The sequence below is a fragment of the Sinocyclocheilus anshuiensis genome, unplaced genomic scaffold, assembly GCF_001515605.1.
Source record: "Sinocyclocheilus anshuiensis isolate Anshui unplaced genomic scaffold, SAMN03320099.WGS_v1.1 scaffold680, whole genome shotgun sequence".
In the NCBI taxonomy this organism is placed as follows: domain Eukaryota; kingdom Metazoa; phylum Chordata; class Actinopteri; order Cypriniformes; family Cyprinidae; genus Sinocyclocheilus; species Sinocyclocheilus anshuiensis.
Window position 1 is genome coordinate 1,394,489 of NW_015555783.1, and position 13,402 is coordinate 1,407,890.

Sequence of the window (13,402 nt, forward strand, 5' to 3'; positions counted from 1 at the left end):
CGGTTTCATACGTCTCACATCTGCAGCACTTAAATGTGTAACAGGAGCCTAACTAAAAGTTTTCAACATTCAGTTTAAGCATTCTATAGCTAAAGTCTGTGTTCATCGTTTTCATAAGTAATAGGCCAACTGCTAATACCAATTTAAAATAGCCATTATCAAATGAAAAACTCAATGTAGTGATTTCCTGTATAGTTACCCAACAGAAACAAGGTCACTATGAGGCCAGATACACTTGTTTACACACAATATAGTACTATGTACTATAGTACAATATACAGTCAGGTCCATATATATTTGGACACTGACACAATTTTCATAATTTCAGCTCTGTATGCCACCAGAACAGAATAAAATAAAATAAATAATATTTTATTTATAAAAATAAAACAATGAAGTAAAACAATGAAGTAAATAAATAAAATAAAACAATGAAGATGAAACTGAAGTGCAGACTTTAAGCTTTAATTCAAGGGGTTGAACAAAAATATAACATAAAATGCTTAGGAATTACAACCATTTTTATACACAGTCCCCCCATTTTCACAGGCTCAAATGTAATTGGACAAATAAATATAATCATGAATAAAAAAAATTATATTTTGTTGAGAAACCTTTGCAGGCAATGACTGCCTTAAGTCTGGAACTCATGGACATCGCCAGAGACTGGGTTTCCTCCTTTGTGATGCTTTGCCAGGCCTTTACTGCAGCTGACTTCAGTTGTTTGTTTGTGGGTCTTCAGCAAGTTAAATGTTGAGATCAGGAGATTGACCATTTGATTGGCCATTGCAGAATATTCCACTTTTTTTACCTACAAAAACTCCTGGGTTGCTTTTGCTGTATGTTTTGGTTCATCATCCATTTGCACTATGAAGCACCGCCCAATCAACTTTGCTCCATTTGACAATCCAGGCAGAGAGTATATCCCTATACACTTAAGAATTATTCTGTCTTCCGTTACATCATCAATAAACAACAGTAACCCAGTGCCACTGGAAGCCATGCATGCCCATGCCATAACACTGCTCCGCAGATGATGTTGTATGCTTTGGATCATGAGCTGTTCCAAGCCTTCTCCATACTTTTTTTATACATCTTAATTTCCAAAGAATGCTCTTCCAGAAGTGGTCTGGCTTTTTAGATGTTTTTTGGCAAAGTCTAATCTGGCCTTGTTTGCACCTTGTGGTGAACCCTCTGCATTTGTTCTCGTGAAGTCTTCTCTTGATTGTAGACTTTCACAGTGACATGCCTGCCTCCTGGAGAGTGTTCTTCTCTTGGCTGGATGCTGTGAAAGGGTTTTTCTTTACCATGGAGAGGATCATCCAATCATCCACCACTGTTGTCTTCTGTGGACGTCCAGGCCTTTTTTGTTGCTGTGCTCACCAGTGTGTTCTTTTTTCTCAGAATGTACCAAACTGTTGATTTGGCCTCTCCGAATGTTCCTACTATCTGTCTGATGGATTTATTTTGTTTTTGAAGCCTAACAATAGTCTGTTTCACTTGTATGGAGAGCTCCTTTGACTGCATGATATGGGTTCAGAGCAACAGCTTCCAAATGCAAATGACACACTTAGAATCAACTCCAGACCTTTTACCTGCTTAATTGATGTAGAAATAATGAAAGAATAGCCCACGCCTGTCCATGAAACAGCTTTTGAGTCAATTGTCCAATTATTTATGGTCCCTTGAAAAAGGGGGGAGGTACATATTAAAGAGCTGTAATTCCTTAACCTTTCCTCCAATTTTGATGAGAATACCCTGAAATTCAAGTAACTTGAATATGTTGTTGTCAGCACCTAAAATGATAAAAAATTGTGCCTGTGTCCAAATATATATGGACCATGTAGTACATAATACATGAAATGTTATCTCATGAATGACAAAGTATATGCATACTTCTTAAAGGGATAGTTCACCCAAAAATGAAAATTTTGTCATTAATTAATAGACCGCAAGGATCCACGATCAAGGCTCAGAAATGTATCACCCTATAGTGCCATTTTGGAGCGTATCACATACGTAAACAACATATGCAACATATGTACGTGGATATGTTGTTTTCGTTCAGATCAAAGCGTAAACAACGTATCCACGTATGGTGCTGCTGACACAGAAGAGCATACATTGTTTATGTGATACTCTCCAAAATGGCGCTATAGCTGACGTGGAGGAGACAAATTGTTGAATAAAGTCATTATTTTTGTTTTCTTTGCACACAAAAAGTATTCTCGTAGCTTCGTAAAATTACGGTTGAACCACTGAGGGCACATGGATTATTTTAACGATGTCCTTGCTACGTTTCTGGACCTTGATCGTGTTAGGATCCTTGCTGTCTATGGGATGGTCAGAGTCAGAGATCTCTCGGAATTCATAAAAAATATCTTAATTTGTGTTCCGAAGATGAGCGAAGGTCTTACAGGTTTGGAACGACATGAGGGTGAGTAATTAATGACAGAATATTCATTTTTGGGTGAACTATACCTTTAATACTGGTTTACTCATAGGGGATTTTTTTAATGGCCAATGCAAATACAAAGTGTGGCCGATATATTGCTCTTGTATATATAGGTATAATACAATTTATTTATAGCAAATCATGCATTTAAATTTAATAATTTAATGATGCTTATTCATTATTTGATTCAACATTTACTCCAAATTCACAAAAAAAGGTTTTGACGTTAGTCTCTTATGCTTGCCAAGGCTGCATTTATTTGATTATAAATACAGTAAAAACAGTAATATTGTGAAATAGTATTTCATTTTAAAATAGCAGTTTTTTTATATTTATATATTTTAAAATATAATTTACTCCTGGGATGCAAAGCTGAATTTTCAGCATCATTACTCCAGTCTCACATGATCCTTCAGAAATCATTCTAATATGCTGATTTGCTGCTCAAGAAACATTTCTGATTATTATCAATGAAAAAACAGTTGTGCTGCTGCATATTTTTATGGAAACTGATTTTGAAACTGAAACATTTTTTTTCCAGGATTCTTTGATGAAAATAGTGTAAAAAGAACAGCATTTATTTGAATTTTAAATTCTTTGTAACAATATAAATGTCTTTACTGTCACTTTTGATCAATTTAATGCATACATGCTGAATAAAAGTATTAATTTCTTTTTTTTTTAAATCCCACTGACCCCAAACTTTTAAACAATTTTAAAATTCAGGGATTCAGGGATTCAGCCTAGTGTCTAATTTATCAGTTTGTCACTACTTACTTGGCAAATAAAGCCATCAGAGACTTACTGTATGATTTGAACACTGCTGATGTCATGCTTGTGTTTGAGGTTGTGTTATCATGCTGAAGTATCTGTGATCAACATGAATGATGTAAGAAGTGCTGTTTTCCCCTCTCTGCAGGCCCGTGGTCGAGGAAGAGCAGAGGACAGTAGTTACACGCTGGTGGCGGAGGCAGGATCTGGGGTGGCAGAGAGAGAGAGTGTTAACGAATACCGGGAGAAAATGATGAGCAAGGCCATCGCCAAAGTGTGCAAGATGAATCGAGCCGACTACGAGAAGAAAGTGAGTATCTACTTCAAAAAATACACTCCACTATACCAAGTGTACACTTAAAAGAAACAATATTTGGTTTCGTGTAGATCAGAGAGTTTCAGATGCAGGCCATAATGGAGGAGAAGGTGAAGATAAAGAAGAAACAGCAGAAGGGAATGATGAAGGAACCGCCATCTAAAATCAGCCTGAGCTGCAGGCAGTGCATTGTGTTTGTGTGCTCTGGAGAAGACATTGAGAAGATTGAGAACATGCACCATGTCAATGTCACTCCGCAATTTAGGTAAAAACCCAGTTACAAATACTTTTGTTTTGCCTTCACAGAAAATTCAGAAATATGTACACTTATGTTTGTACATGATGTTTATCGTGCATAATGATGGTGGTGAAGACTGTAATAAATCAGTAAAAATAAATGTTGTTGATGTCTGCAGTAAGCTGTTTACAGTCCGAGAGAATGCATCACTACAGGAGAGACTCCTGGACTATGAGACCAATGGAGTCATTGCGTGCAAAAACTGTGGACAGGTACGTGCTGACTTCAGCTCTTCCCTTCAAATAAACACTGTTTGCATTACTGCTGAGCATAACATTGGTTTAGCTAAATTCAGTTCGACTCACTCTTAAAGGGTTAGTTCACCCAAAAATGAAAATTCTGTCATTAATTACTCACCCTCATGACGTTCCAAACCCTTAAGTCCTCCGTTCATCTTCAGAACACATATTAAGATATTTTTGATGCATTCTGACAGCTCTCTGACCCTCCCATAGACAGCAAGGCACGTATGCGTGTGGTGCGGCTGACACAGAACAACATACGCTGTTTGCGTTCAGTGGATATTCTCCAAAATGGCGCTAGGGTGACTCAGAAGAGACGAATTGTTGAATAAAGTTTTTTGTTTGTTTTTTTTGCACACAAAAAGTATTCTCGTAGCTTTGTAATATTACGGTTGACATACTCTCTCACACACCTGTTCAGGTGTTCTCAGGAGGACACGGGCTCCCAGTGAGCAAACATCACCTGAGAAAACCTGTCAGGAAACTCTCATTATGCTTGACAAGTCCTGAAGGCTCAACAAGTTTTTCCAGTGTACCTCCTTAGTTGACATGTGTCGATACATTCTTTAAACACATACGCAATCAATGCAAATTTAAAGATGCCTTCACCTTTATTGTGATCATTTTCTACATGTTGGAATGATAGTAAAATGCTAACAACTCTGATATAACAAAAATGGAAGTTTGGGAATGATGCAGTGATCAAAATGTGACACAATTGAATTATTGCTTATATTCCAGCTTCTTCTTTGTCCGAAATTTTAAATTCTATAAATTTATAACAAATATTATAAATATGTATAAATATTGTATTTAATATGTATTATATATACTATATTATATATGTAAATATATAATGCTATACATTTCATATTATTATGATGCCTATTTTAAAAATACATAGGGAATGTTTGTTTACAAATATTTTTTTCTGTATTTAAATAAATCAAAGGTTTTCAACTTATGTGCAAACTTTCGACTAGTAGTGCATGTCCTCAATAAAAACTAAACAAACATACAGTAAAAGAAACATAAAATTCATATTATCCAGTATTCATTGTTATAGCTACATCTATAATCATATGTAAGAATTTGTAGAACACTTCTGCAGTTGTACTTGCATGAATATTTTGAAAACTGCAATATAAATATATTTACCTAAAAAAGCATTGGTGCTCTAAACTGAACGTGCACGGTACAGTCCAAAACTCTAACATCATGCTGAAAGCCTGATCGTTTTTTTATAGACAAGTTATGATGCAAGAAGGTTTCCAAAGCAACTTTTCTGAAGAAAAAGTATTTCATATTTAACACTCTTCACTATTTCTCTGTGACTAATCAAATCAGTAGATTATGCATGACACTTTTAAGGTTAGATGTTCTTCCATGCACTGATGTCCAGGATGCTCTCTGAACCATCTTAAATATGCTGGAGAACCTGATCATCATGTTTTGCAACACAAACTAGCCTATTGGAGTTCATGCCAGCTCAAGATCACGCTGCTATTAAATAACTATCAAACATGTCATGAAAATGTTTGTCTTATTTTATAAAACAATGCACTGAAGCATTTTCACTGGTGGTCTTAAACCTTTTGGACATTTAATGAGATAAACTCAAGTTTATTGTCACTGAAATGAAAGTTAAGTCTGTAAATGTGATCTCTTACAGTCAAAGCAGACCGGTTGTGCTGAGAGTCACAGCTGCTGGACAGAGTTATAGGCGCTCACGAAGAGAAGCACATGCTAAACGCACTCCGATGGGAAGTTGCGCGGAATGCTGGTTCCGAGTAAGTTTTGCCACCCTTCCTTCACTCCAGACTCAATGATGCATCGGAGAAAGTACATTTTTAACCTGGAAAATTGCAATCGGACGGAATAAAGCGCAGCTGTCTGTCTAACTCTTGCATTATCGCGTACAAAGGCGTCTACGGATCTGTTTAAGGACAACTGGAGGTCAGAAATATTCAGCGTCAGCGGATTCCTAGAGATTGGATGCGCGTTTTAGAAGTTCCTGCGCAATTATGGTCAGTAGCTACTTGTTGTTTTCCTGAACATTGTTGTGTTTTGTAGCTACACACCGTGTGGACTAAAAAGTTATTTGGGTTAAAAACATTTTTAAAAAGTTGGGTGTGACGGAACGCGACTTCTGTGATAGCTTGAGCAATTAAAATCGGTTTTAATACGATAACTCTTTCTGAGGTGATTTGTGAAACTGTTTTTGGCCTCACCTGTAGGGCTGTAATAAGGTGTGCGTGGCGCTGGTCGGGGCGCTTGTCGTCATCACGCTCATCGTTATTCCCACGGCAATTTACGTAAACAGTGAGTGGCATCTTCATCTTCTTCTTCATCATTCTCACCTGAAATTTGAAATCATTTGTAAGGAATCATTTAAAAGCATGCATAGTGTCTGTACCTCACAACATAGTAAGCAAAACTGTATTAGACTTATTTCCTGGCATTACTGTGTCCACTGTTTAATAGGGAAGAGAGCGTTAACCATGTTTACCATGGCATTTTTTGTAAGATTCAAATAATTAAGCAGACTTGTAGAGATAAATGACAAAATGTTGTTTTCCCATTTTTGCGGCGTTGTTACCCCGAGGTTCGTCGCTATCTCCCGCATAATGTTTTTGTGTCCTCCTTAACATACATTTTCTTGCAACTTAATAAACAGAACACACTTAAGTAACTTTTTTAGTGAGGTGTAAATCTATAATATAGTGAAAAATGTCGAAAAGGCATTTTCAAACATCGCAATCTCAGAAGTTAAGTACGAATGCAAAGAAACTGGAAACCCTGAAGAGGTAACTTTAGTAAGGTAAATAAACAAAACGTAAAACTCGTAATTTAGCACGTTGTAGATTTACTTGTCACGATGTATCCGTATTAATAGCACATATTGTGATGAAATATTCTAGAAAAAACACAATAGCGCCACCATGTGAACACTAAAGAAACTTGTTCTTGTGGGAAGGTCGAAATATACAGTAGGCTAGTCAACATTTGAAGTGGATCAAAACCTTTCATCAAAGTTGTCCTAAAACCAAAACAATACCTGTTCTTATCTTAGGACAACTTTGATACATTTTTGGATCCACTTCAAATGTTGACTACTATATTTTATAATTAAATAAAAAATAGATATATCAAATAAAATCTATAGAAACTATAAAATGTGCATTTTGGTCTGAATTTTTGATTGAACTGAAACTTGTATCCTTTACTGTGTTTTCAGGAGATGAGTCTGCATTGAAGAGAACGTATTCTTTTAATGATTTCTACAATGATACCATCAGGTATAAAACATACAGTCTCCACTGGATATCAGGTACGACACCTTAAGGCACTTCACATGCTCCCTGTTTTTTTTTGTAATGACCTCTAAATCACCCTGACACATATACTCTGCTGTCTTATTTTCCACTAGACAATGAATACCTCCACAAAACCAGCGAAGGCCATATTTACTTGCACAATGCTGAAACGAAGGAAAGCTCAGTGTACCTAAGCAACTCAACATTTGTAGGTTGCCTCATATGAGGGTTTGAATGACTCTTCACAAAACCTTTATTCTTCATACGCTCTTAAAAATAAAGGTGCTTCAAAAGGTTCTTCAAGCGATGCCATAGAAGAACCATTTTTGGTTCCACAAAGAGCCATTCAGTCAAAGGTTCTTTAAAGTGATTAGCCGAATACCTCAAGCTTGAGACGGAAATGTTACACTCCCCACCATACTGTGTTGATGCCGTGTTCGGCCGGAGCAATGACACAAAAACATGAAAACCCATTACAAACGAGGCATTTGTTGCATCCAGTGTCATTAAATAAGCTCTGATATTTCATTATCTCATTTCTTACATATTTTCTTCATGTTTAACATGCATGTAAGTTCCACTCATTTACTATGAACTGATTTTCAGGCCCAAGTGGATGCCACAGATTACATATTGTCAGCAGACAAAAGGTTTGTCGTCTTTGAGAGCAATTACTCAAAGGTAACTTGACTGCAATAAAACTCAAAACACTGCATAAGTGGCTCAAGCTGATGTTTGTAACACATTTGAAATGCATCAACAGCTATGGCGACACTCCTTCACTGCTTCCTACCATATGTATAACATGGAGTCTCGGTGAGTAAAGATGTCACTATAATACGTCTATCAAAATACAGGGTTCCCATGTGCACGGAAAACTTATATCATTCTGAAATTGTGACTTCCAGAACTGGGAACTCCTGAAAATGTTTCAGTGTATTTCATACTAACTCACACAGATATTGTTCACTCTCAGAAAAAAAAGGTACAAAAGTCATCACTGGTGCAGTACATTTTCAAAAGGTACTGTATTAACCCCTAAATGGTGCATATTAGTACCTTAAAGGTCCATATTAATACTCAAAATGTATGTATTAGTACCTAAATGGTACATATTAGTACCTTTTGAAAGGGCCCCAGCTCCCCAGTGACAGCTTTTGTACTTCTTTTGTTCTGAGAGTGTTCAGTGTGATTGAGTTTAAGGTCAAATGTAATCTAAGAAAATGTTTTGTTTGTTTCATTGAAGACTTTAGTACACTAATACGTATAACAGTTTGAATATATTAATTCCAACAATTGATAATGTGATGCTCACTTGAATGTGTCTTTGTTTTCTGTTGGATTTAGGGAATTTCTCTCCAAGGTTCAGATTCCACCTGTTACACAGTTCTTAGTGTGGGCACCAGTAGGAAATAAACTGGTGAGTTACAAACAGTAACAACTAAAAAAAAATACATATACAGATCGTAACAATCACCCTCCAATTATTATATTACATTATTGGAAGGCTCTAGTTCTAGCTCAAATCATTGCAAAGAATTCTGAATAAAAACCCGGAGTTATTTTTACATTTTATTGTTACTTTTATTTTTAAATTTTATTTATAACAATAAATTTTATTCATTGTTAATGTTATTCAACTTATGCATGGTTTATGATTTTTTTTTAGCCTTTTTATGTTTATTTTATTTTAAAAGGGACAGTGCACATTAAAGGGGTCATATGATGCTGCTAAAAAGAACATTATTTTGTGTATTTGGTGTAATGAAATGTGTTTGTGCGGTTTAAGGTTCAAAAAACACATTATTTTCCACATACTGTACATTATTGTTTCTCCTCTATGCCCCGCCTTTCTAAAACGCATAGATTTTTACAAAGCTCATCGGTCTGAAAAGCGAGAAGAGAAAGGAAGAATTGAAATCGCATCATATGACCCCTTTAAGTGACATGAGTACTTGTGTCCAGCATGTAAATGTGCTAGATTTAACCATACAGACTTTTTTTCATATGCAGACCCAGGTTGATGGCCTTATTTTGTGTTAATTACCATGCATCATCTGCAGGCTTACGTCTGGGATTATAATATTTACCTCAAAAAGAATGCCACTGCCGAGGCCGTACAAGTCACTCATAATGGAAAAGTTAACAAAATTCTCAATGGGGTTCCAGACTGGGTTTATGAAGGTAACATCATATAATGCATTCACACACACAGACATTCATTCATACCTGCTAATGTGCCATCTGCTGCTTTTCTTGCTGGACAGAGGAAGTTTTTGCATCCAACGAAGCCATCTGGTGGTCTCCGCAGGGGAAATATCTGGCTTATCTACAAATCAATGACACTGGAGTTCACAACATCGAATACTCGTTGTATGGAAATGACCAGTATCCCACCACAGTATTTATCCCCTACCCAAAAGTAAGCAAATATCCCAGTGATTTTTACGATTTAATTTTGTTTATTTTGAGTTTATAACATACAAAAGCATATTTTTATATTTCAATATTGTTATTTTGTTTAAAATCCATAATTTTGCAAGGTGAAACATTGTTGGTCCAAGTGTCTTTGGTTTTCTAATTGAACTCATTTGTTTCAAATATTGTATGATGGCAGCTTGATCTCTGCTGTTCTCATTTTACAATTTTATTCAAAATATCATTATGCTACTAAACGGTTGCTCTGCTTACAAAGGCAGGCTGTGTTATTCCCAGAGCAAGGCTGTTTGTGATTGATGTGGAAAATCCGTCCAGACAATCAGAAGTGGTGGTACCGAAATCCGTCGGCATAGGGTGTGTCCCTCTTATGTTTCTACTTCACATGTTCACACAAAGCCTTACGTCTCTGAAACATAAGCTTTCACAGCATTAGAGTTCAGAGTAATGTTATTTTATTGCTCTATTCCCAGCGATCACTATCTGAGAACAGTCACCTGGGTCACAGATGAACGACTGGCTGTTCAATGGCTTCCACGCCGACAGGACAGCGTCCTTCTGCAGATCTATGACTATGATGGCACCAACTGGAAAGAAACCTCGGTGAGAATCAACAATTACATAGATTAGGCAATGGTTCCTTCGTTATTTTGGTTTGGCCAATCAACAAATCAGTATACAATCATCTTGTTTGATGTTTCTTTCTATTGTTGCAAACTTTGGCACATAGGGTTCTTACTGTACTTATCATAAAAGGGATAGTTCACCCAAAAATTTTTATTTTATTTTGTTTAAAATCCATAATTTTTCAAGGTGAAACATTGTTGGTCCAAGTGTCTTTGGTTTTCTAATTGAACTAATTTGTTTCAAATATTGTATGATGGCAGCTTGATCTCTGCTGTTCTCATTTTACAATTTTATTCAAAATATCATTATGCTACTAAACGGTTGCTCTGCTTACAAAGGCAGGCTGTGTTATTCCCAGAGCAAGGCTGTTTGTGATTGATTTGGAAAATCCGTCCAGACAATCAGAAGTGGTGGTACCGAAATCCGTCGGCATAGGGTGTGTCCCTCTTATGTTTCTACTTCACATGTTCACACAAAGCCTTACGTCTCTGAAACATAAGCTTTCACAGCATTAGAGTTCAGAGTAATGTTATTTTATTGCTCTATTCCCAGCGATCACTATCTGAGAACAGTCACCTGGGTCACAGATGAACGACTGGCTGTTCAATGGCTTCCACGCCGACAGGACAGCGTCCTTCTGCAGATCTATGACTATGATGGCACCAACTGGAAAGAAACCTCGGTGAGAATCAACAATTACATAGATTAGGCAATGGTTCCTTCGTTATTTTGGTTTGGCCAATCAACAAATCAGTATACAATCATCTTGTTTGATGTTTCTTTCTATTGTTGCAAACTTTGGCACATAGGGTTCTTACTGTACTTATCATAAAAGGGATAGTTCACCCAAAAATGTTTATTCTATTATAATTTACTCACCCTCAAGTTGTTAGCCACTGAACTTCCATAGTAATTTTTTTTTTCCCATACTATGGAAGTTAATGGCTAGCAGCAACTGTTTGGTTACAACATGAGTAAAGGACAAAATTATCATTTTGGGGTGAATAATCCCTTTAATAAAACACTGAATAAAAAAATAAACTTAAAGTAATTTAATATATTTCTTAAATAATTACTATAAAAGCATTTTCTTTCAGATTTGTTACAGAAAAACAGAAATTTCTAGAAAACAAAACAGTAAAACTGCATGCATTCAGTTTTCACTGTTAGGTTAAAAATAAAAGCCAAACAATTACACTTTTTATTGAAGTTTTTTTTTTTTTTGGTTTTCAAGGACTACAATCAGAGATCTCTTTTAAATATTTAAGTATATTAATAAAACAAAACTGTACAAATAACGTACAGTTATGCAATGACTGTTGCAACCTAAAGCATAAGAACATTAACAAAGCCCAAGAATATTCAGTGCATATACGAGCACATGTAAAAAGCTCATCTTATACAATTATTTTTCAAAGATGCTAATATAACAGCAAAGAATAAAACTGTATTTTCTCCCAAATGAACAGTAGTACTCTTGCAAGCATTCAAGGGTTTTGCAGGTTCTTACAGTTGTAATTATTTTGTTTAGTTTGTATTAGTATCTCTCTTTTGTGTACAGCAGAAGCCCTGTCTAAGTGATACAGTTTGTGGCAGATTTAACAGATCTGTTTAAGTTAACTTTCAGGGACCTTCTAAAATTATTTCTTAGTATTTCTTCAATTATCTTATTATGCATTCTCTTGGTTTGGGGGAGGTCTTGGAAAAAATATCGAAAAAAATTGAACGTTTAAATTATTTTGTAATTTTATTACGGTTTAACGCTAAGGATTTTTTTCTATATAACCTACTGTGTTTATGAGGATAAGACCCAGGATGGGTACTCTGTAATCATTTTGTATCCGTTCAAACACAAGAAGTCACAAAAGAGAGTCACGCCTTAAAAACACGCGAATATGATCATCTTTCGTGACGCCGTAGACGTAGTACTAGCCCAATCTGACAGTGTCAATTCCCTCATCTATCCCAAGAGTCTTTCTTGTGGCCCCGGGCCATTGGCAGTCCGTATTGTCAAGCCCAGTTTCATATATATTGTCTTTCAATAATTCAAGCACTTTTCAAGTACCTCTTCTTAAACATGTCTGTTTCCAAGGGTTTTCCAGTGCTTAAATTTCAAAAAGCCAAATTCAAGTACTTCAAGCACCTTGTACAAACCCTGCAATAGGAAAACCAAAGGCGACTGTGACTGTCAAGACTGTTTTGTCTACAAAAGGACAAAAAGAAGTGTAATAAAATAGTCCATATGAGTAAAATAGACAATATGTACACTGTCTTCCGATTCTCAAGAAGCCATATATACATATACTTTACATACAGAACTGCTGAAATGACTCACAAACTTCTTGCATGTATCATCAGCTCACTAGGTTTACATACTGTATGAAGACATTTCATTAAGTCCAAAAACCACTGCCCTAATATGACCTCAGTTCAATTACATCAATTTAAATGTGTGATTTAACCAATTTTTTTTACAGAAATTTCAGCAAAAGAGCAAAACTGGATGGGTTGGACGGGTGAGTACATGCAGTAATCACATAAAATCTTTAAATTATCTTCATTTGTGCAAAAGATGTTGCTTTGAAATCTTACATTTCGTGGTCTGTGTTTCCCCTCACAGTACTTTCCTGCAGCTCCTTACTTTGCTGCAAATAACATGAGTTTTTACAAAGTTATGAGCAATGACAACGGTTATAAACATCTCCACTATGTGGAAGCCGTAAGTAACGGAGTGTTATTTTGTATTTTATTTTAATGCCATTTGTGCCATTAGATTCAAACACCTGCTAAGCTATTGCTTCAAATCATACAGTAATGGTTCTGGAAGTACCAAAAAATCATTAAATTTCTCCATATAGAAATTGGTATGAATGCTACTGTAAAAACCTTTAAAAACAGACCTACAATGATATATATATATATATATATATATATATATAT

The 13,402-nt window shown here is 35.8% G+C and overlaps 2 protein-coding genes across 2 annotated transcripts in view; both read left to right on the forward strand.

Annotated features, from left to right (window-relative positions):
• The window catches only part of LOC107674760 (interferon-induced helicase C domain-containing protein 1), a 32,955-nt gene extending 28,804 nt beyond the window's left edge, over window positions 1-4,151 (forward strand). The window contains exons 14-16 of the mRNA XM_016468852.1: window positions 3,375-3,536; window positions 3,614-3,807; window positions 3,959-4,151. Coding sequence (XP_016324338.1) covers window positions 3,375-3,536; window positions 3,614-3,807; window positions 3,959-4,151 — 549 coding nt within the window. The remainder of the gene's footprint in view (window positions 1-3,374; window positions 3,537-3,613; window positions 3,808-3,958) is intronic.
• Window positions 4,152-5,814: 1,663 nt separating this feature from the next.
• Window positions 5,815-13,402, forward strand: part of LOC107674761 (prolyl endopeptidase FAP-like) — a 14,664-nt gene continuing 7,076 nt past the window's right edge. The window contains exons 1-15 of the mRNA XM_016468853.1: window positions 5,815-6,109; window positions 6,320-6,404; window positions 7,321-7,413; window positions 7,513-7,607; window positions 8,006-8,080; window positions 8,163-8,215; window positions 8,747-8,819; window positions 9,463-9,583; window positions 9,667-9,821; window positions 10,095-10,192; window positions 10,309-10,438; window positions 10,801-10,898; window positions 11,015-11,144; window positions 12,940-12,978; window positions 13,083-13,181. Of these exons, the coding sequence (XP_016324339.1) occupies window positions 6,107-6,109; window positions 6,320-6,404; window positions 7,321-7,413; window positions 7,513-7,607; window positions 8,006-8,080; window positions 8,163-8,215; window positions 8,747-8,819; window positions 9,463-9,583; window positions 9,667-9,821; window positions 10,095-10,192; window positions 10,309-10,438; window positions 10,801-10,898; window positions 11,015-11,144; window positions 12,940-12,978; window positions 13,083-13,181 (1,347 nt within the window). The 5' untranslated portion in view covers window positions 5,815-6,106. The remainder of the gene's footprint in view (window positions 6,110-6,319; window positions 6,405-7,320; window positions 7,414-7,512; window positions 7,608-8,005; window positions 8,081-8,162; window positions 8,216-8,746; window positions 8,820-9,462; window positions 9,584-9,666; window positions 9,822-10,094; window positions 10,193-10,308; window positions 10,439-10,800; window positions 10,899-11,014; window positions 11,145-12,939; window positions 12,979-13,082; window positions 13,182-13,402) is intronic.